This window comes from Phyllostomus discolor, chromosome 10 (genome assembly GCF_004126475.2).
Source record: "Phyllostomus discolor isolate MPI-MPIP mPhyDis1 chromosome 10, mPhyDis1.pri.v3, whole genome shotgun sequence".
NCBI classification, from domain to species: domain Eukaryota; kingdom Metazoa; phylum Chordata; class Mammalia; order Chiroptera; family Phyllostomidae; genus Phyllostomus; species Phyllostomus discolor.
This window is the reverse complement of record NC_040912.2, coordinates 17,592,998-17,615,831: the sequence shown is the minus strand read 5'-3', so window position 1 is coordinate 17,615,831 and position 22,834 is coordinate 17,592,998. Positions and strand designations below refer to the sequence as shown.

The following is a 22,834-nucleotide window of genomic DNA, read 5'->3' as shown; positions in this document are numbered from 1 at the left end:
TATAATTACATGTAAGATAATGTTTAAAAATCAACACTTAAAAATATATCTTCCCAACCATTGAACTTTTGTCTTCTGTGTTATGTACATAGAGGAAACTGTATTTCCTGAGACACACTCTGTGTGAATAGGCTGACTCTTTGGCCTCTTAAGTGAGACCGGTAAAATAGATGGCTTCAAAAGCATGGCTTCTCCCATACCAAATAAGCAAAGATTGTGCAAGTAAAGATTGTTTACAGTTCTTCTAAACACTCATTTGAGAATCTCATTTTTATAAGGTTCATACATTAAACACACCTATACCACGGACCAAAATTGACACCGTCACTTTAGAAGTCTTTTGCATTTGTGACTTTTGTCTATGTATTAAAGTTAGACAAGAATTGGTGTTTACGAAGAGCATTGTTTTTATATTATGTGTAAATATTAGTGTCTCGGATAAGTTGTATTAACCAAGTGTGCCTTCTATCACATTACCCTGTCAACACTGTATTTTTAAAAATTTTTTTACATACATGTGAGCTGGGCACTCACTACCTGTCATTCTTCAAAGATCCGTATGTCCCTTGGACAGAGAGCCAGTGTAGAGCTTCTGCATTTACTCTCAATTTCCTGGCTTTTTGAAGGCTTCGGCAGACCCATAACGTGTCTTCAACATTGCTCTGTGTGTGTGTGTGTGTGTGTGTGGTTTAATATTTCTAAAAGCAGTAAATTATTTCCAGCATATGTAAAAAAGACAAATTTCTCTGTGGTTAGTGACCACAGAACAAAACAAGAAACAGAAATACTTCAGAGCATGAATCCTAAGAAAAGTTTCAAGTTTTAAACCCTTACTTTGAAGTCATATATGGAAAAGGAAATTTCAATGAAGAATTATGAACTAATATTCTGAAGACATCTTGTAGCCAGTGTACATTTTTTATCCATCATTTTCATCATCAATAATAAGTATGTTAATTGTGAGGTAAACACACGGACTCATTGTTTCTCATAGGCATCTAACATAGCAATGAGCTACTAAACAAGACAATATTGACTAGTAAAGATATTTTTAAAAGTTTAATTTATTGATTGATTTTAGAGTGAGAGAGGCAGTAGAGAGAGAGAGAGAGAGAGATCATTTTGTTGTTCTACTTACTTATGCATTCAGACCGGGCATTCAACCCACAGGTTGCAAAGATATTTTATAAATGACTTAAGATAGACTCAGTCTTCAATTTAAGAGATTAATAACAAATATTTTGTTTTAGCAACAAAAATAGAAAAATAAATTATTAACACATGAATTTTAAAACAATAAAATGTTACCCATTTATCACTGCTTTTGTACTTGCTCCCAGATCTCGAGTTTTTGTTTTTGTTTTTAAGTACAATAATTTGAACTTGAGAAAGTTTTTGTAATTTTAAATAATGCCCCACTTCCCAGTTTTTAAGTTACAATTTTAGAAAATGTAACATTTTAATTGATCTTATAGATTTAAAATCTGGCATATGGACAGAAATTTTCTTCACAAGTTAATTTACAATGGTAATTACAATTGTATTTTATTATAGTGTCCCCAGAGATATGAGATCCTCCAATGACAGAATGATAGTGCTTGTGACATAATCTAGCATACTCCCCATATCAGAGAACCGGATGCCCAGATAAATTCAGTTAATTGCCAAATAACACAGGTAGTAAATGGTGGAACTTAGACTAGTTTTGTCCTTCTGTTTTCATTTATACCTTCAACTAATCCAACCACACATTAGAAGAAAGAGAAGAGCAAAAACCATGTTTAGATGATCTAATAAAGCCAAAAAATCAAAACAATTGAGCATCATTTATTGTTTCATGTTGCTAAGGCTTTACCTTCTTTCTCACACGTGGCCTCGTTGGCAGACTGAGCCCAGAGCAATGGAAATTCATGGAAGAGAGACACCAACGATGACAAAATGCAGTACAGATTCTAGACTCTCGATCTCCAGCAAAGTAAAATAATCAAGTGTTTTGCTTTTTTCAACATTATCCCTGCTTGTTTATGCATATTTCTTCTGGAGCAAATCAAAACTAAGCTGAGAACCCAGATGGTATGTACAGATAAAGAAAATGGGCATATCACTTCGAGATTTCCACCCCTGATATATGAAGCCAAGGTTATATATGGAACAGGTTTTTCTAAACTTTCTAAATTACATATCTTGTATCTATGAATTTCCAAGCTTAGAAAAATGGAAGACACAGACCAAGATTTTTTTTCTTTTTATATATAACTACCAGTAAGATGGACTAATGACCATTTCAGGATATATGATGTTAGAATTTTTCCAGAATTTTTATCTGTTTTTTTGTAATAATCTTTTTACTATGAATAATATATTCTAATTTAGAAACTCAAATTGAATATTTAAAAAGGGAAAGAAAAACAAAAAACCTTTTAGTTAATTTTTTGGTTTCAAATGTTTGATTATTGCCACATAAAACTATAATTTCATTTATTATACCTTCTCTGTTGAAAATCTATTCATAATCCTTCCATAAGCTCTTCTGACTAGAATAAAATACAGCAGTTACTTTGCATGCAAAAGAGTTGGGATTCCCTGCTCCAAACTTAACAATGAGTTTTAAAATTAAAGGTAAATGATGATATGGTGGCCTAAGAGGATATTAAAATGTGAATGCTAGGTGGAATATTACAGTCAGACTTGTCAAACACTGAGTTAATAGTAAATCACATAGTGACACCAAGGGAAATAATCCAGACTTCCTATTAGGGCTCTTCAGGCTAGTGACTACACTATGATGTTAAAGCAGATGCCTTTGTTTAGAAACAATGAGGCAAAACAAAATTCTAGGAAAGAAAAAGATAGCCATAGATAAAAGTGAAAAATTCTTTTAAGTTTTAAAGTTTGCAAGTAGCTCAGTTAAAGTGTTAGTTATATATAATCTTAGTGGAATATATATAAATATATAAAATATATGTATACACACATACATATAACATTATACTGAGACCAATACAATGCTCTCACATGTATAAGAAATGGGACCTAAAGATCACACTTCTACTCTCTATGTACAAAGCTATTGCTTTTTCATTTTAAACTCACTAATTCAACTCAGAAGTTGGGTGATTTTCTGGAGAAGTAAGGCCCACACATTTTATATTCCACATCTCCAAAGTCACTACTCTAGTCTCCTCCCTTGCACTGGAATCTTTTTCTTCCATGCACAAGGATGCCATTCCTCAGAGACTTCCATTCGGAAAGGAGAAAAACCATAAAGGTGGGATGTCAGAGAAACCCAGCCACGCTAATGGCCCAGTGGATGTGACTACTGTTTCCAACCGTAACAAAGAGCCCACTGTGAGCCCTCAGGTGAGTCACTTAACCCGCTGTGTCACAACTGCTCCACCTGCAAATCAGATAATCGCCTTTGCCACCCATCTTCCTCTCGGGGTTGTTTTGAGAATGTCATAACTGGTCATTTCTTTGATCTGTTCAAGAAACACTCAATGCCCTTGGACCTATGAATGTGCATACCCAAGTGCAAGCTCAGTTATAAAACTACACCCAACAGGAATGTTTCTTTACTGAAAGAGACAAAGGGCAGCCAGTTGAAGAATGCCAGACCCGAACGACATCTTGAAGGACTTTGAGATTCTCAGATGAAAGGCTTTATATAAAAATAAAGTATTATTACCTAGGCAGAGAAAAATGTACACATTTTCTGTCAGCATTCAAAAGCCAAATATAGGGGTGCCCTCTGGTCCCCTTTGATATTTCGTTTGCATTTAGTTTGATGACAATATAGATAAATCCTCTATTTGATGCCATTGGACCCAGGTTACATTTCAGTGTGTGGAAAATGACAAAATGAAAGAGAGAAGCCTTTGAAAGAAAGTGAAAATAAATGTAATAGCCAAAAGCCAAATAATAGTCATAGTATATTTAAAGTCTATTAAAGAGCAGCAGTCGTGGTATCAAATGCACACGCTCTCATCCCCTGTGGTCAGCCCACTATGTGGACCACCTGCCTTAAATTACACGAGTTCGCCGCATCCCCGGAGTGAGCGGGGGGAGGCTGGAGAAGGACGGGGGTGGAGAAGCAGCTTTCCCCATTCATACTCATCACAACAAGTTTAAAATGTCTCTAGAACGCTTCCTTTCAATTCACAACCAATTATATTTGAGTCTCCAAACCACCGCTCTTGAGTTTGGGACAATGTGTGCCTCCACGCAATGGGGGAGTGACTTGGAATTTCAGTTTTTCAGTTAGATTCTGACTGACGTGAGCTGTTTAGTTATCAGCGATCATGCTGTTTTAGGGGGTGACAGAGCACTGATAGTGAACTAGCCATATTCCTTATAAAATGTGACAGTTTTGCTTTGGGGAGGCCATGGCAGCTACAGATGGTTGTGAGGGGTGTTCATTGGTCAGTGGCACTTTGGTCATGGGGCCTGAAGTCAGCCCTGCTCTGACAGGTAAGCCATCCGCCCTGGCAAGGAAGGCTTTCGGTACTTAGTCACACGAAGAAATACAGGCGATGGTAGATGTGAGCTTTAAACAGGAAAGCACTCTAAAATACTTAAGAAAAATGCCTTAATTTTATACTAATGTCTTAATATTATATACTATATGTTAGTATATAATAATAAATGTCCTTTTTTGCCGTTACTTGGTTTTTCAGTCTAAACACTAGCCTGAACAGTATATGAATGTGCCTGCCATAATAGTATGGGATTGTCATATAGTTATGTTTTGAGTCCATATGTAAAAGATATGGATTCTGCCTCTCTGCTTTAGTGTGCTTTAGTACAGTGGTGCTGTTAGTTCAAATCCCCCAAAATGCCACGTGACAGGTGCTAAGCAGGGTGTTGGAATTTCAGTGATGAGCTGGATAGGCACCTGTCTACAAACAGCTTAAAGTTTAATAAGCAACTATTTATCTAGAGGATATTGCCACAGAATGATGAATGTGCATTGAAAAAAATAAAAAAAGAGAAGTAGCAGGGGCCACTTCTCTCTGTTCTAAAGTTTCCATTCTTAGAACACTAAATGCAGAGGAGCTCCTTTCGCGTATTCTCCCACATGTGGGGGTGGGGGGGGCTAAGTTTCTGCACCACCCCAGAATATCAAAGGAAACGGGGAGGAAGTTACCCCTGGAAGAGCCTCCAGTGCACACACAGCAAATATCCACAGGTGAGACCAGCCTTCTGTGATTAGAGGCTCTTGTTTGTTATGATGAGCATGACAGAGTCACTTCGGCATGGCCCTGAGACCTTAGAGAGACCCTCAAGCAATGTTTGTTGACTGAATAATCATGCTTTTGTTTAACTGAAGGCAGTGTCATAGTGGCCACCCACACAGCCTCTCACTTGGGGAAAAGTGCTTGGGAAAGAGTGAACATTTCGAAATTGCTTCTGCCGATCTGAGGGATATTTAACTCTATCTGTGCAGTCAGACAAGGGAGTAGATCTTTTACAGGAGAGAAATGAGTGTCTCGTGGCTGTACATTTGAATAAGCGCCACACATTTCCGTGGTTATTTTTCTGAATCATGCTACATAAAATCTGATATTAGGTTGTCCCTTGCATCAGTAACTCTTGAAAACAAAACCCACTGGGAAAGCACTTCAGACGTAAGGATGGCATCACAGATCACCAAGTGAAAAGGCCTCTGGGGTCATTTTGGCCTCTGAGTAGGAAAACCTGCTTATGAGCGTCCTCCTTTTGTTCTGCCTCAGCCCATGGAGCACACTACCCTCCTGGTCTCTCTGCCCAGCAAACAGTTTCTGCACATGCTAGTTAAATTATCTTTCTTTTTCCTTCAGTCTTGAGCTCATAAGAGTATTCTTAGTGGCAATTATCCTTATAAAAGACACAAACAATGGTCTTAGGGCATTTTTCCACAAACAAGGCTTTATTTCCATAATTGCAAAATACATAAAGTAAAAAGTACCCTGAAAGGTACATCTATTCACAGTATTATTAATTTTAGTGTATATAAAATTATATATATGAAAAGGCAAAACAGTGAAATAAACTGGCCTTCCCAATTTACCAGGTGTTATGTCTATAGGCAAAGCAGCGTCCAGTCTCACTTATAAATAGACACTGACCAACAAGACAGTCATGGTCTTGTTATCGGCTATGTCTGCACAAAACTTTGTAGTGAAAGAGAAAGACCATGAGCCTTGGGGGACAGATGCTCAGCTGGAAGATACTGTGTAGTTCTGGTACTCAGGACAATTCTGGAATTTACTATGCTGTTTAAAATCTTAAAACATGCTCCCAAGTAGTGAAAAGAACACTGGCCTAGGCCCAATTAGTCTTGGGCAAATATCTTAATCACTTTGGACTTCAGAGTTCTTTGCTCTAAATTAAAGGGTTGAATTGCATGAATCTACACCTGGAGAGAAATGGAGACTTTTATTCCAATAGGAGAGGGCCTACTGATAACCAGTCAACGAAGGTAATGAAATCACCATCAGGCTAATGTTGACAGTGGGAACCACTTCTCCAGGTAACAGGTACCCAAAGCAACTCTGGAAGTAAGTGTGAAGTGAACGGCAGGGAAAACTGGGCGTAATGACAATGGTGTCAAATCAACTATCAGGATTTATCCAAGGATTGATTCAAAAGCAGCAGCTGATGAGCAGACTGGCCTGCGATGCAACAATTAAAGTCTGATGCCATTTTTCAGAAAGCAAAAGTCCTATGGAAGCTATACGTGGAAAAAGTAGCTACTTCTATTCTGAAGATCATTCCAAGTCACACATTTGTCTTGTTCATCACAGCCAACTACAGAACAGTTGTCACCAGTGTCACCTTCCAGTATAAAGGACCATCTCTCAGCCTGGTGGAGTTACAAGTTGGAAAGAATATGGGATGAACCGTTTCAGAAGGCAATTAGTGCTAGCTATTAAAAATCAATGCATGCTTTCTGGCCACACCAATGTATATCTTCCTCCCATCCCCCATGAAACAATATTTGTTACCATAGACAGCACAGTCTTCTACAGAAAATAAAAGCCAAATCCATAAGAGTTCAGCACTAATTTCTCCTTCCACAGTATACAGATGAGCCCTTTGATCACTGACCTGTCTTTCATGCCACTTTCAGAAACCCTGTCAGGAAGAATCAAAATTTCTGTGGCTTGTGGAACTTTTGGGAGGTATAAGGTCTTGACCAGCAAATGTGAAAGTATATTGTTCAGTTTCCTCTCAATATCAATACTTAGTATCATATTTTGGGTCTTTTAAGCGCTCCCATATGTTTCAGAAATAATTAAATTTTTATTGACATTTTGGCCTGCCTCCTAAAGATGAATATCCTTCAGCTGTTAAAAATTTGATAGGTTTGAAGTTGGGAAAGTTTTTTTCATTTAATATTTTTATGCTCTTGAATATATGCACACTGAAAAGACAAGAGGGGACCTGAGCCTTTTGATGTAGGGATCCAACGTCTAGGAAGAAGGCAGTGACTTTCAAACACTGTCAGGCTGTCCTTGGAGAGACAGGCGGGAGTCAGCAGTGTGCTTTTGGTCAGATGATTAAGCTGATCAAAATCAGGTTCTATGTAAACCAATAAACTGATCGGGTTCCTTGTTTTGTTTATGAAGAATGAAGAAAGCTTGAACATTGGAAAAGGAGATTTCCTAAAGGCTTTTGAGTTGATCCATTCTCCTCCACCCAGGAAACCAGGATTATTTTTCAATCAGGAAAGCAAACCGCTGACCTTCAAGCTACTAACATGGAAGGGGCTTGGGAGGTGGAAGGGTGGAGGCTCATCAGAAAAGACTGGAACACTCAGACAGTGTTCCCCAGATATTACAGATTCCCAGCGTTGTGGGATTTTAGGAAAATAACCAGGATGTCAGGGCTAAACCTTCTTTTATAGGTACCCGTTCACTAGCAGTGCCCTGACCTCGACCCTCCTTGCTGCTGGTCTTAAATGCCAGCGTGGTTAAGTCCTTCCTTAATTTGCCTTCACCTTGGAAAAAAGAAAGAAAGAAAGAAAACCAGATTTCTTCCCCCCAATCCCCAATCTGTAAGATTTCGAAGGAGGAGAAAGGGCTGGAAAACCTCTGGTTTCCTTCGGGAAAAGCGTTGGCTGGAGGCTACCGAGTGTCGGGCCCATCTTGAGCTTCAGAGCTTGAGGTTGACAATTGAAGGCAACGTGTTCTCAGCTCTGCTGGCCTTGCGGGGCGGGGGAGGGGGGTGGATTCCCTTGAAATCGTGTTAGCACCCGCCCTGTCTGACCTGCACCCCTGCCGCGGCGCACATTGCAGCTTTTCGGTTTCCTGGTGGAGCTCGAAGCAATCGAGTCGAAGGGTTATTTTTCCTGGCCTCGCCTTGCCATTCGGAGCCTGCAGGAAGCTTTCGGAAAGACCTCGCCTCCAGCCGCAACCTCCCCCCGGCCCTGCCCCGACGCCCCGACAGCTTCTGAGGGTTCCCTGGGTCTCCGCCCGGCATCGCGATACAGGCGGCAGAGGCCAGCGGCTGAGGCCGAGGCGGCAGGGTGAAACCACCAGGGGTCCCCACGGAGGGTTTATTCCCACCCCGTGTCACATTTGGGGGTCAAATCTCATTAACACCAAACCACCAACCGGGCAGGAGCAGGTGGTTAACTGCACAAAACAGAGTGAGCTGCAAAAGACTAACTTCACGGAAGGGTGACTTGCCTTCCCTCCCTAGTTCGGTTATCCTGCGGGGCGGGGTGGGGGGAGTCCCCCCCCCCCCGTCCTGAGTTGGGAGGCAGGGAAAGGTTATCACAGGCTGGTGCACACGGTCTGTTTGGGGTGACAGGCAGGCGGGCACGCTAGGGCTCCCATCTGCGCGGCTCTTTGGAAGCAGGTTTCCTTCACCCTTCCTGGAAGGTATGAGCTTTGGCATCTGGAAGTGTCAGAAAGGAGGCTTTTGCCATAAATCATCCTGAAAAGCATTCAAATCAGACAAGCGTCTAGAGACCTCTTAGACACTCCACCCCCAAAATCCTAGATCAAAGTACAATTTCTGGAACCATAAACACCTATTATAACTAAAATCCTACTTATCTGGAGGATGCTAAAGCCGAAGGAAAAGGAAGGGGGCAAGGGGCATTTGTCGCTGTAAATCCCCCGCACAAATTCACAAGCCCTATCTTTTCTTAACCTTGTCGACTGCTTTCTTGGAGCTAGCCAACCACAGCGCTGCTCAAGTCGCCCAATGCGCGTTTCTGAGGTCCTGGGAACAGCTGGCCAGAGCGCTCAGCACGCGGGAGTGGACATTTGCTTTCGCTTATTATTTTTTTTTTTTTTTCCATCAGGAGAAGCAGGTGCGAGAGAGTCCGGGGCTTGGGAGGTGGGAGGCGGAGAAAGAGAATCCGTTAGGTCCTAGTTTAGGGGACAGCGACCGCTCCTTGCATTTTGCACTCGTGAGGCAGACCTCAGTGCAAAGAACTGTTCCACCGAAACTTACACAACGCGGATCAGAAAACACCCTCCCAGTCCCTTTGTACTGTAGCTGAACTCTCCCAGCAGCGCCACACTTCCCAAATTTCCAAGAGGGACGAGGACACTTAAGACCTGGGGTGGGGAGAGGTGTCCGATTCTGGGATATCGCAACCTTCAGGGGTTGGAAATCGAAAGACTCCAACTTCTTTCCCTCAACTTCCTTGGTCAATCCTGAGTCCACCGAGTGTATTAAAATCTCAAGCCTGGAGCTGGGATGGCCCTGCCCGGCGTCTGCAGCGGAAGCTAGGGGGCGGTGGGGGGAGGGTGGGGGCGGGGAGGACGGGAAGGCGAGACCTCCCCCCACCCGACACACCGCAGCTGGGAGACCCGCTGGCCTACCGGGCACAGCCAGAGGGGGCCTTAGGAACCGCGCCGGAGGCCAGAGGACTCCAAAACTGAGATTATGAGACGCGTGCCTCTTACTCCTCAAGATCCATTTCTTACGGGTGATTTAAGCACGAGCCTCTTTGATCAGGGACAGTGTTATCTAACCCTACAGAGGACGGATGCGGCTACTAAGATGCCTCGTCCCTGCTGCGGAAAGTGTTGCTCCCCCTTTCCCAAATGCTGTTGCTTTTTCTCCGGTGATCCCCACTCCCTGCCTCTTCTCACCCCTCCACCATCCCTCGCCCCGTTTGCTATATTAGTTGCAGTCCCTCCGTGTGTTTCAAGTCAACAACAAAAAGGCCCCGGGGCCGGGTCGTTTGGGAGCCAAGGCAGGCAGATTTGGGGCACGCCATCGCCTTGGTGCCACACGTGTTTGGGGTCCTAAAAAGAGCTCCAGCCGAGGACCAGGAGAGCTCGCTCCCAGAGCGAGGGCCCGCCTTTGTAAGGCAGAGAGCGAAGCCCTCGCAGTCAAGTCCCCGGGGGCCTGGTTTGCTCAGAGGAGCGTTTGCTCAGAGGAGGGTTGTGGAGCCGGGATGCAGAGGGTAGCGTCAGTCCACGAGTTTCTGCGGAGCGGGACTCATCAGAGCAACCACTTTGGCTTAATTGGGGAGGAAAGGAGGCGGCAGGAGAGGGGGGACGGGGGATCACGTTACGGAACCTCCTAGTCCCTAATAGGTAAAAGAAAAGCGGAATCTTAGAAGCGGTTAATAGTCGAGTGTGTGTGTGTGTGTGTGTGTGTGTGTGTGTATTAGTAGTATTTCATTAAAACCATATCCTGGAACAAAGAGTTGTTTTCTTTTCCTTCCTTCCTTCCTTCCTTCCTTCCTTCCTTCCTTCCTTCCTTCCTTCCTTCCTTCCTTTTTTTTTTTTTTTGCTTTGTTACTACTCTGACAGGAGTTCTAAAAACAGGATTTTCCAAATCAAAGGATCCCTGGAGTAGGCTGCCCCCTCCCAGCCTCCCTTCCCTTCCCCAAACTGCTTTGGTATCATTATCCCTGCACGGAGTTTTATACTCTTGATTCAGCCGGAGGACATTTAATAGCTGACTGGATTAAATATTGCAGACTCCAGCCTGGGCTATTTGAAAATCCGGGTCGTGGACTGTGCCTAACTTCAGAGAAGGAAAGCTGATCTATGAGATGTGTTTTAAGTTTCACTCAGTTGGGGCCTGGAAAGAAGGGAGAGAGAGAGGAGGATTCTTTGCTTCAGATCTCATTTATATATGACGAAGTTAGAAGTTTTAAAAGGTGTGTGCTGGTCAGAGGTAGCAAGAGAAGCCAGGGTGGAATGAGGCGAGAAGCAACCTTAGCAAGAGGCTAAAACAAATTTCCTTCTGTCATGATGTGCCAAGGGCGTTTATGAGGACATTCGAGAAAATGCTGCCCTGGAATAAGCTTCTTCCCCAGGAATGGAACCGTGTCAGGCGGAGGTGCATCGAAGACCCCTCTGAAGGGTTCATGGTCACTGCTCAACTTGCGGTTCTGAAATGGTCTCTGTGCGCTACATGTTGGCTTTCAACAATAGTAACAACTATTTGATTGGTGTTAAGTTTCAGCAACAAAAGAGGAAAAGAAATGTAAACTTTCCTCCAGCGCTGTTTAGAAATGGAGGTCTGCAAGCCCCAAAGGAAAGCTGCACAGAGCAGAGTCAGGGGGTCGGGATCCAACCTAACATTCATCTAGTCTGGGCAAACCCCAAAAAAGCAAGATCTGAGGTCTTCCTCCAGGATGCTTTGGGGTCTATAACCAACATATGGAAGGCACCCAAGGTAATTAAAAACATTAAGTTCCTCCAGGGATGGCTAAAGGAGTATTTAAAGTAAATGGTATAGGGAGAAAAGATGTGCCCATTTATGTGGTCTTGTGCATTTGTAAAATGGTCACCCCTTAAAGCTAATGTGATCACTTTGAAGGGATTTCAATTCTGACCACACCTTTGGAAACCCAAAAAGGAGTAAGACCAACTCTGACAGTAAATTAGATTTAATATAGTGGAAGGAAGTACCCTAACTTCCCAACTTCTAAATATTGTTCAAAGTAAAGAGCTGTATGGGTGGGTATATAATAACTATAAGCCAGGTGCAATGTCAATGTAGCAGAGTCTTAGGAATAGTTTTGCATTTAAATTTAAATAAGAGCCACAGCAGTTCATTTAATGTACAGTGTTAGAGTACACTGCACATTAGTTAATTTAAAATCTTAATACGCACAGAGACCCAGGTCTGTGCCACGTGGTAATATTTACCATAACTTCTATGGACATGTCTCTTAAGTACCGAGAAAGGAATTGGACTGTCTTCCACGACTGGGCAACTGCTAATTCATTTTAATTTTGTTTGTAAACTGAGTTCCCTTATTGCATGGAGAAAAGAAAGACCTCTATCTGTATAAGCCATTTTAAAAAATCCTTTTCAATCAAACTGATGATTTCACTTGGTAAAAACCCTGCGCCAGGGGCAGCTGGGATCCCCAGCAGGCTGTGTCCCCGCCCCAGGAGGGAGGGGTCACCGCTCATCTTTCAGCTCATCCAAGCATCTTGGAGGTTTAAGGTCTGTCAGGTCTGGCATTCCTTCGCTCTTCTTATCACTCCCTACCCTTTCAAAAGGCAATTGATTAGTTTCAGCTTTTCCAAACCGAGATTCGATACGTTTCTCAGGATCAAACGTCTTGGAGAAGCCAAGAGAGAAACGTGGGGGATGGGGAACGTGAAGCAAGAAAAGCAGTGGGGAGAAATTTGCCCTCCACCCCAACCCTCCGACCTCCAGGCACCTAGGGCATGGGGGTGCTGGGCAGGGGATGAGATTGTGACTTTTCCTGGAAGAGGCTTTTAATGAAAGATGTGTCCTCCCTTTCCGGAAGCAAATATTTAAAGGAGAAAATAGATACTAGAAAAGGAGGTTGATGATTTATGCCTGGATTTCCCTCTGAGCTTTTGCCTCCCTTGTATTTACAGGCGTGGCCCCTTTGCAAGTTGTACATCTGTTCTCTTCACGTGACGTTTCGTAAAAGCCCAAACATCTGGGCAAGATAAACTCGCTTCAGGTACCTGCTCAACTTTTCACTTGTCACGCTTGCGTCACTCCCCTCCTGCCTGCCTCAGTGGCTGGGTCTAGGGTGCACTTTGTTCCAGCCCCCCAGCCCGAGGTGACTCTGCAGCGCTTCGCCCTCCCGCCGCCCCCCCCCACACCCCCCCAGCGTCCACCGCTCCCAGGGCCTATTCCTTCGGCAGACCCCCGTCCTCAGGTCCCCCGCCTCTGGCTCCACTCTGTAGGTCAATGAGGGCACCATCTTGAATCCTTGGAGGAAAGTCCTAGCTCCTTCGATTCCGGCTTCAGAACAAAAACAACACAACTGCCTAATAAGCCACACTCCAGCTCGCGTTTGGATCCGACAGTCTCGTGCACGACTCTATATTCCGAAGTTAAGTGAGAAAAAAGGAGCAGCTGAGGTCGACGGGTGCGTTTTACCTGGGCATTGGCAATAACCGCTAGATGTTTAAACCGCATGTTTTACAGAAATTTAATTTCACTCGCTCCAATCTCTCCTTCCTCAAGAAGGCCGCCTTCCGGGATGAGTGTTCTTAGAACGTTTTTTTTTTTTTCTTTTCCTAATCTGGAATTTTGTTTCCTTGGCTTCAGCTTACATCTCAGGCAGAAGGACGGAGACACGTCCACAAACTTGAGAAGGAGGGGAAATAGAAGGAAAAGAAAATAGTCCACGTAAACAAGCAAGCCGGCCGCTTGAGGCCCTCGCTCCAGCAAACCCCAACCGATCTCATTGCTGGGCGCCCGCGAAATCCCGGCTGTAATTGAGTGTTTTCTTTGAGGTTTTCTGACCATGTGCTTCTTACCATGGTTACCATGACTCTGATAGAAGCTGGATAGACGTTAGGATCTCGCCGCATCCTTTCCCCGAGGCTTATCTCCTTGGCTCTTACCAAAAAGAATAGAAAGGGGGAAACTTTTGTACCAGTGATTTTAACCTGCCCCACCTTCCAATGACCTGCCACATGCTCCTTCTTACTTTATAGACATCTGGGAATTCCATACATGCCTTACACTCCAATTACACACCTTCTTCAAAGGGCACGTGCTTTGATTTGCTGAGAACGTTAAGTGGGCTCACGTCCTGGGGCCTTGGGACAAAAGCGAATGGAAAATGGATCCAATGGTCTGTTTACAGGGTCTGTCTTTTGCTGTTCGGTAAATACGGCTAATTAATAAATCTTTTTGCATTGGAAGGGCCGAGGTTTCGAGGTTTTTTGGGACATAGTGGGGTTGCCGGCCTTGAGAAATTACAAGGAAACAGATTTCTCTTTTCACTTGGCCGGCGCACTTTCCTTCCACTTTCGCTGGTGCTGGGGGTGGGGCACGCTTTACGACACATAAGCAGAAAATTCTGGAAAAGTGGCCCCCGGGGATCCCCCTCCTGACCCCCGTTTGTCGCTAAAGCGGGCCTGTCTCTGGAAATTGGAGGTTGGGCCTTTGCCTAAAGCTGCTGCTGCTGCTGCTCCCCTCGCTACCGCTGACACTTGGAGCCGCCGCCTCTGCGCTGCGCCGCGCCAGACGCGGGCCCCGGGCGGTGCACGCAGTCCGAGGAGGGCGCGGACACTGTCGCTGTCCCCGCGGTGTGGCCCGGCCGCCACCCACGCAGGGGAGGCTGGGCCCGCGTCCCCCTCCCGCGCGCCTGCCGCAGGTGAGACTCCCGCTCCCCATCAAGCTCTGTTTAGGTTTCCGTGGCGTTTGTTCCCCGCAGGTTTGTTTGTTTTTCTTCAAATTACAGATGCAGGGAAAACCGCCTGACATCATGAGAGCTGGACAAACGCTCACTTTGAAGGATTCCTGGGCAGGACTTCAAGTGAAATCATATGCCTGAGAAGAACTTGATACCGGTCTAGAGAAAATAACCAGTTCTGAGTTTGCCAAACCGTGGAATGTGCAAAATGCTCGACTTTTTTGTAAGAGGCCAAGTGTCCCTTAAAAAGCTCCATTATGAATATGAGCCTGACGACCGAAAGAGCAAGAAGTTTGTGCCGTTGTTGGGTATGGGAAAAAAAGGACACACGTTGTGTGAGTTTCTGCTATTTAATGTTATTTTATATGTTTCACTTGGGGAAGGGTACCTGCAACTATGCATGAATTATCAACTGTGACTGCGCTTAGCAAGAGTGTGCATGAAGAGGGGGAATGTGTGTATATGGGAACAGAAACTTGCTGTTTTCTTATGACTGAAGGCCATCAATCAATCCAGCGACATTAAGAGCAAGGCCAAAAAGCTATGTGCAAAGTAAAGGAAATATTCCTACTCGGTTGTGCAGAATTCATCCAAGACAATTTAATACCATACTCGTTCTCCAGCGAATGCATTCTGGTTAAACAGTTACGAGTCCTGGGCCTGCCACCACATTAAATTCTCACTTCTGAAACAGAAGTAAATTACTCTAAGTGTCCTTTAAATGAGAATAGGTAGCAAAAATAAAGTAAAAGAAAATGCAACAGGAAATAACGGTGGAGAGAAAAAACACACAGGTGGCTTTATTTCTGTTCTAAAGAAGAATCAGTATTGTCACGTGGATTGGGGTTGAGGAGGTTGGATATATAGAGTCTGCAAGCTGAACATTGTGTTCCAATAGTTGATATTTCCCACGTCAAATTGTTCTCATTCAAAGTAAAACTGGTCACCACCCTGCTTTCATTCATTTATTTGTCTGAAGATCTAGATGAAAACATTACCTTCAGTTTAGTATTTAGTATTATTCAATATAAATGTGGCATTTGCTGTTCTCCAAAGTGTTTTCTCTTATGAGAGAAATGGAGGGAACAAAACACCAGGAAAGGAAAAAAAAAAGGCAAATGGAAGACTACCTAATTTTGAAACTTCTAGTTTTTGTATCATCAGAGTTTAGAAATTACCTTCTCAGCAATGATGCTCGGCTCCATCCTGAGGTACGTCAAGAAATCTGAAATATCAAATAGTCAGACCAAGCTAGTGAACAAGGAGGTCCCTCCACGAACAACTTAGAGAATGGAGGTGGTTGGATGGTACACACACAAAAGAGAATTACCAGCCTGATGTTCTCCCTCATCCTCCTCGGGCACTTTCCTTCCACTTCTGCCCTCCACACGCGCGTGCACACACACACACACACACAGTCCACTAGTACACCCATACAGAATTACTTTCCCATCTCATTCTTTGCTAAAAGACCAGTAAAATCCAAATATTAATCCCCCAAGCCTTCACTAGTCTTTTAATATAAGCAAATGCTAAGGCTTCCTATCGTTAAGACATGGTCTAAAATATTCACACTCATAAATGTACCATACTGTTAAGTCAGCATTCTGTGAGGACGTGTGGAGAGGGAAATAAAAACCTTAGGACAATATAGTACCCTCGACCTGAGCTGAGCAAACACGATCTGTTTGCATTCTTACCCTTTTTTTTCCGCCATAGTCATTGTTTGAATTAAGCAGCAATTGAAAGTTTTCAATTTCCAGTTGAAAGTTTTCCTGTTTGCACTTGAATGCACCAAACTGCAAATAAAAGTTATGAACTAAGCAATACAAACTTACTATTTCTAATATTAATTATAAAAGCCAGAATTTCCCTGGCCCAAACATAACCAGAATGAAATAAAAATCAAGCACTGTTTGTTCTTATTGTTTTACTTAACACCATCATACTTTGTATACATAATGTAGCAGAAAAATTCTGTGTAATTTTGGATAAAATATATTTGCTAATGAACTGACTAGAAAATGAATAGCTATAGCATTTAAAATTGTAATTGTTCCAATAGTTAACAAGGATACTGAAAGTTCATGTTCTTTGTATTGTATTTCACTCCACATGCTCATTATGTGTAAAAGGAGCATGCCTTCATAATGGGTAACATCAAAGTGGGAAAATATTCATAACTTTGGCTTTTCTTTGCAGCAAACGTGACACTAAATGTCATTTTCATTCATGAAAGAGTTAAGCAAATTACAAATGGAATTCTCTCTTGCTGGGCTAAACTCCATTATTTTCTTTGCATTTGTATTCATTTATATGTGTATAAAGGGTAATAATTTTAGTAACAGTTTGTGCATCTTCTCACTGAAATAAACCCATTATTTAATAGTCCTTACCAAAAAAATGGAGGGCATGACAAAAATACACAGTAGCAAGAGAAAATAGTGCTGGCTACATACTGCTGATCTGCATTTAACTGCTTTACAGCTGCCTCTTCCAAATACAAGCAAGAGGGGTAAATAGCAAATTTAAGTTTTTGCCGTTTGGGGACCTGATTAGAGATGGAGAGATGCTACTAAGCCCAGTAACAACAAACTGGAATAATAGTAAAGCTGTCTTTCTAAATAACAGGCCTGTACCTGTCAGTAGCTGGTTTATTTGAGTTTTTCGCTGTTTTGTTTATATTAGGGCCCCCTCCCTCCTGTGTGCCTCCAGAGTGAAACAAGCAGGTATTGACCTCCAACTTAATCCTAAGCTTTAAAAATATAGACCAAACTCTAAGGTTCTTAAAATTTTCAGTCATATTTATTTATTGCAGAAAAATAATATACAAAGATATTTACAAAACAATCATAAAAATATGAATGCATTTAGACACCGGATCTATTTGCATTTTTACCGTGGGCCCTCAATAAATAAATAGAATGTTGTTTTTTGTATTTTAAGTTTTTTTTCCCTCAGAGGAAGAATAAAAAAAAAGGAATGAACTGACTGTGATTTTGCACGTCAGTTTTTTTCCAGCATTTTTATTTCTAAAGGTGTTCTTAATATTCCTCTGATTGTTACCATTTTAAAATGGAGAAAAGTCCATAATGATGTCTTTCCTTTCAGTGGCTGATTGGCACGACCTCTTGAGAATGCATGCATGAAAAAATAAAAATAAAAACATTCTTCGTCATAAAAAAAAAAAAAGAACACAAACAACTGTTCAAACTTCTATCAGAATGCAGAGGTGTGAGGATGGTGCCGCTGCCCGTCTGGGAATCACTGTCCACGGGCCTGTCTCGCTTTCTCTTTTAAAAGTGCGCCCCACGCCCTGTTTCTTTGAATTTGGGTTCTGCTCTTCTAATTTCCAAGAAAATCTTTGGCATATATATTTATTTTTAGTTATCCAGCTCCAGAGTCTCTAGACTGTCCATTTTCTCCTTCTCTGGAAACAATGACATCTGCAAAAACCCAAAAGGGGGTAAAGTTGGTTATTGTGTAGGTCTCTGGCTGTTTTCTAAGACTAGTGAGCACTGTTCTTATCACCACCACCAAGAAATACGCTGAACAACCTGGAAGGATTTCAGCCCAAGGGCAAGAGGAAGTGGGTGGGCGGAAAGAAGGAGGAGGTGGAATTTGGAAACATTGGTTGTAAAGAGAACGAAAACTTTAAAGCCAAAAAGAAAGGGAGGCGCTGGCAACTGTCCTTACCCATGACCCTTGACTCTCTCTCCATCTTCCCTCCTGTCTGTCACGCACACTCATCCACACGCACACCCTCACAAGGGCGCATCCCTCACCCCCTAGCCGTACCGAACTGCCTCCAGAGGGACGAGGTGGCGGTACCAGGTGGGGTGGGAAGGCTGAGAGGGAAGCGGGACAAGGGGAGGAAGGCGCAGTGGGCTGGGATCCGCGGCCTGGCCGTCAGTCCTTCTGCCACCTGAGCGGCGAAGGGGCGCAGAAGCGCCGGTCCTTACCTAGGTCTCCGGCCTTGCCGAGGGGGTGGGGAGCTCCGCCTGCTAGTGGGACGCGGACATGGACCAGGCCCCCTCCATCCTCCAGACCGAGAAGGCGTAGCTGAGCCGCTCGTGGGCCACATAGCTGCAGCTTGCCATCTTGGAGTCCAGCTCGTCGCTCTGGAGGACCTGGTAGAGGAAGTCGATGTACCTGGCTGCCAACTTGAGGGTCTGGATCTTGCTCAGCTTGTCCGAAGGCAGCGTGGGGATGATCTTCCGCAGCGCGGCGAACGCCTCGTTCAGCGACTGCGTGCGCTGGCGCTCCCGCACGTTGGCCATGACCCGCTGCGTCTGCAGCTCCTCGTAGGACTGGGGACTCCCGCCGCCGCTGCTGCTGCCGCCGCCGCCCGCGCCGCCACAGCCCGCAGACTTCTTGCCGCGCTTGCCCTGGGCCGGGCTGCCCGGCTCCTCGCCGCCTCCGACGCCCCCGCCCGCGGCCCCGCCGGGCCCCGAGCCGCCGCCCGCGCTGCGCCGGCTGCTGCGCCGCTTGCGCCCCCCGCGCTTGCCGCTCGGGGGCTGCTGCCGGTCCGGCTCCTCTTCGCTGTTGCTCAGGCTGTCGTCGGCCGGCGAGACTGGCGAGCTGGACACGTCCTGCATCATCTCTCGGGCGGCAACGTGCGGCCTCGCAGGCCCGGGGCAAAGGGGCGGCCCGGGGAAGAGGAGGAGAGCTGGGCGCCTCAGCCCGCCAGCTTCCCCCGCGCGCGGCGCCGGCCCGGGCGGTGCGGCCCACCGAGGAGGGAACGGGAGGAGGGACAGGGAGGATCTCCGCGGGGAGGGCGCGCGGGGGAGGCGGGGAGGGAGGCGGGAGGGGGAGGGGACGGTGTGGATGGCCCCGAGGTCCAAAAAGAAGGCGCCCAACGGCCGCAAGCACACCCCGCTTGGCCTCCTGGAAACGCTGCGGGTGCCGGCGAGCCCGCGAGGTGTCTGGGAGTTGGGCGAAAGCTGCAGACTTGGAGGCTCTTATATCTCCGCGCAGGCGGAAAGTTTGGGGGCAGCAGTGTCATTGGCCTGACGTGGGGAGGAGGGACTTTCGAAGTTTTATAGGAAAGTTTCCGCTTTCCAGCCCCCCTTCTCCGTCCCCACCCCCCTTCCTTGGGGTCTAACAATTCGTCCTCCCAAACCATTCAAAACCGACCTGGCCCGGCGGCCGGCCCCTCTGCCCGCCTCTTTGCTGCCCTCCCCCTTCCTTCCCTCCCCGCCGCCCTCCTCCCGCGGGTTTGGGCGATTCTCTTCTGCGCCGGAGCGCGCGGGCCGCACCCCCGCACCCGAGCGCGGCCGGGGGAAGCGGCTGGAGGGGACCGTCGCGGCTGCGGTGTCGGTCCCTCCCGGAGAGTGGCTGTGACAACAGCGAGAGCGACAGCTACTGCACATTGGGTGATGTCTCATTTCGCCCCAGTAGCCTTCAGGTCCGTGGGCCGGTTGGGGATTGCTGGGCGGGGGGAATGGCCAGAAAATTGGCAATCGCGTGGCCCACCAATGGTCAAGTAGATGGGTCCGTGGAGTCCCAAGGGCCAAATTGCTGTGGCTGGCTCGCAGGTCGTGGGCGTTTCTGAAGACGTGGCCGCGCTGCCGGGACTGCGGATCTGCACCCTGGCCTCCTCTCTGGCCCCTGCCCGAGAAGCATCTGAGCTTCTTTTTCTCTCAGTAGTGACCCAGCCTAAGGCTTCCCAATACCCAAGGGACTACACCTCCGAAGGTGCCAGAAAGAGGCAGAAGTCCTTCTCCAGCGGAAGGGAGACCGTCCTTGAAGAAGGCAGTTGGGCCAGAGGGGGGCAGCGCAGCGTCCTCGCTGCGGCTCTGATGGCTTGAACTGCCAGCCCAAGGTGGGAGGCTATTTCGTCCTCACCCCACTACCAAATAAGGCCTTGCGTGGTGACCTCTCAATGTCGGCTCGAAAGAGAGAGAGACGGGGTTCACCATTGCCAGGACACACGGGGCTGCCGGCTGTGAGAGCCTCCTTTCCCGGCCCCATTTCTGGAGGTTGAGTGGTCAATTATGCTTTCTGCGCCCCAGACGCATACAAGTTACTTGGACATTTTTACACTTTAAGCACTTCAGTCTAATAAGGTAGCAACGAAGAACCCCAAAGAGGGTGTTAAGGCAGAATCTGGCAAATCAGAAGCAACAAAAGTCGGTGAGCTGGTGAAGGGAAGGGAAGCCGCCGTGGAAGGGAAGCTCATCTTTGCAACGCTCCACTACTTCTTTGGAACCATTTGGGACAGAATAACTATTCCATGTTCATGTCTTGGGTTGCAAAGCAAACCAGAGGCCAAAAGCAGTAGTCGTATGGAGGAGGGTGGTTCAAATATGGGAGGGTGCCAGAATTTTGCACCCTGGGCCGGGGTCCCCTGCGCAGGCCAAGGTCCGCTCAGGTTCTCCCCCGCCTGGGCTCAAAGATTAGAATTAACTCAGAGAAGTGTCCCTTTCAAGGCCAGACCCAGGGGCGCGGGCGTCTGGTGGAGGAGGCGGGAGCCCAGGCGACACGCGAGCTGGCCACGTGGCTGTGCCCCGCTGAGGCTCCCAGCTTTGGTCCGGGAAACCCAGGGGTGTGGAGCGCATGGGTCCGGAGAAGGGGGTCAGCCTTGGTGCGGGAAATGAGAGCAAGAGACGTCCCTCCTGCGGGGGTCGAACAAGGAAGGCTCTGCTTTCTTGGGAGGGGTTTGTCTATCACCATTTTTTACAAATATTTAGAAACAATGACCACAGCGTGCCAACTGGCCTGCTTCGCGAGTCACTGACATATTTTAAAATGAAAGCCTGTCTGAAAATCAAATTCTACTTGACCTCCACTTAATAGCACTCAAGCAGGGCTCTTTAAAACAAAACGCACCCTGATAAGTACCCTGTGTTGCATCTTCTGCCTGTAGCACTTTATCTCGGAAGCAGTTAGGGACGAGGCATAAATTCTGCCCCACCCTCTACCCAGAGTCCTTTTCTTGTAAATCTGAGTTGCAGAGTATTCCGCAATTCTTACTTGAAGTGGTTGCAGAAATCTGGAGAAATTTCCACCTTTACTTACCTTATTTGTAAAAAAAGATCAATCTCAAATCTTTTTTTTTTTCCTTCAGCCGAATTTTCAAAAATAAAGAGATCAAATATTTGGATGCTTTCTTTTGTGGATGTGGGTAAGCAAGACAGGGACGTGTGGGCAAAGTGTGAGGGAAACCATACCTGACCAAGGGGATTTGGTGGGGGGGGTGAAAATGGGGGCAGAGAAACTGGAGGAGAAACCGAGTCCTTGACAAGGCAGCAGCCAGGGATCATTAGCCAATCCTACTTGCAAAGTCATCAATCTCCAAGACTAGTTCTTAAACAAGTGAGCCCAGCCCTTCAGCAGGCACTAAACTTCTAGAGGATGAAGAGCCCTTGGCCATTATAGAGACCTGCAGGGCTGAGGCGACTCTCTGGTTGACAATGCTTAGAAGAGGATTTAAAATGAGTGACCTAACTACGACTCCCCATCCCCACACGGAGTCCTCCTGACCCAGTCACAATGACCGACTTTAGTTCCGAGAAGAAATCTCTCGAACTCTTCCAAAGAGTGGAGGATGAGGATGAGACCGATTTCTGAGTGTTCGAATGTTATTTTTGGGGGCAGAAGGATGTAGCCTACCAAATGAATCACCTCTCAGAACGTCTGGAGCTCAATACTCCCCAGTTTGCATAACGTTCCCTGGCCTGATTGTTCCACTCTGCTCATCTATAGCTATATCCTACCTAACATTGTTTTTAAAAATTATCCACTCTTGCTGAAGCAAGAATAAAGGCAGGGTCCCTTTCTATGTGCTGAGGAGCTGAATGTAATTCTGCATATGTCGCATACACACTAATGATAACTTCAAAAACACTCAGTTGAACATACGAAGTCATAGTTTTAAAAGCCTAATTTTGGGGCTCTTAAAAAACATTCTTTGAAATTTCCCTTTGAGCCGGACCTGAGCCTGACTTGAAAGTCAGTGGAACACTACCTTCGTTGGGAATACTGGATCAATTGCAACTTAATCATTTTGTCTACTTCTAAAGTAAATTTTCTGAAAGAAATTAACCAAAATCAAAAAAGTTCTCTTTTGCACGCGATAATTCAAAATGAGCTTTGTGTTCAAACTGCGAAGTTGGCATGTTTGCAGTCCTTCCTGAGGAATGCGTGCTGTGTTAATTTTTTTTTAAACAGAAGTTAAGAGTTAGGGATCTCATACTGAGCATGTGCAATAAGTATGTACAGATCTGCATCTTA

General features: G+C 45.6%; 1 protein-coding gene across 1 annotated transcript; it reads right to left on the bottom strand.

Annotated features, from left to right (window-relative positions):
• Positions 1–17,385: 17,385 nt before the first annotated feature.
• TWIST1 (twist family bHLH transcription factor 1) lies at positions 17,386–19,330 on the bottom strand. The gene is made up of 2 exons (XM_028525978.2): positions 18,562–19,330; positions 17,386–18,045 (listed from the first exon to the last, which is right to left on the bottom strand). The coding sequence occupies exon 1, from the start codon at positions 19,198–19,200 to the stop codon at positions 18,604–18,606; it is 597 nt and encodes a 198-aa protein (XP_028381779.1). The 5' UTR covers positions 19,201–19,330; the 3' UTR covers positions 17,386–18,045; positions 18,562–18,603.
• Positions 19,331–22,834: the final 3,504 nt, after the last annotated feature.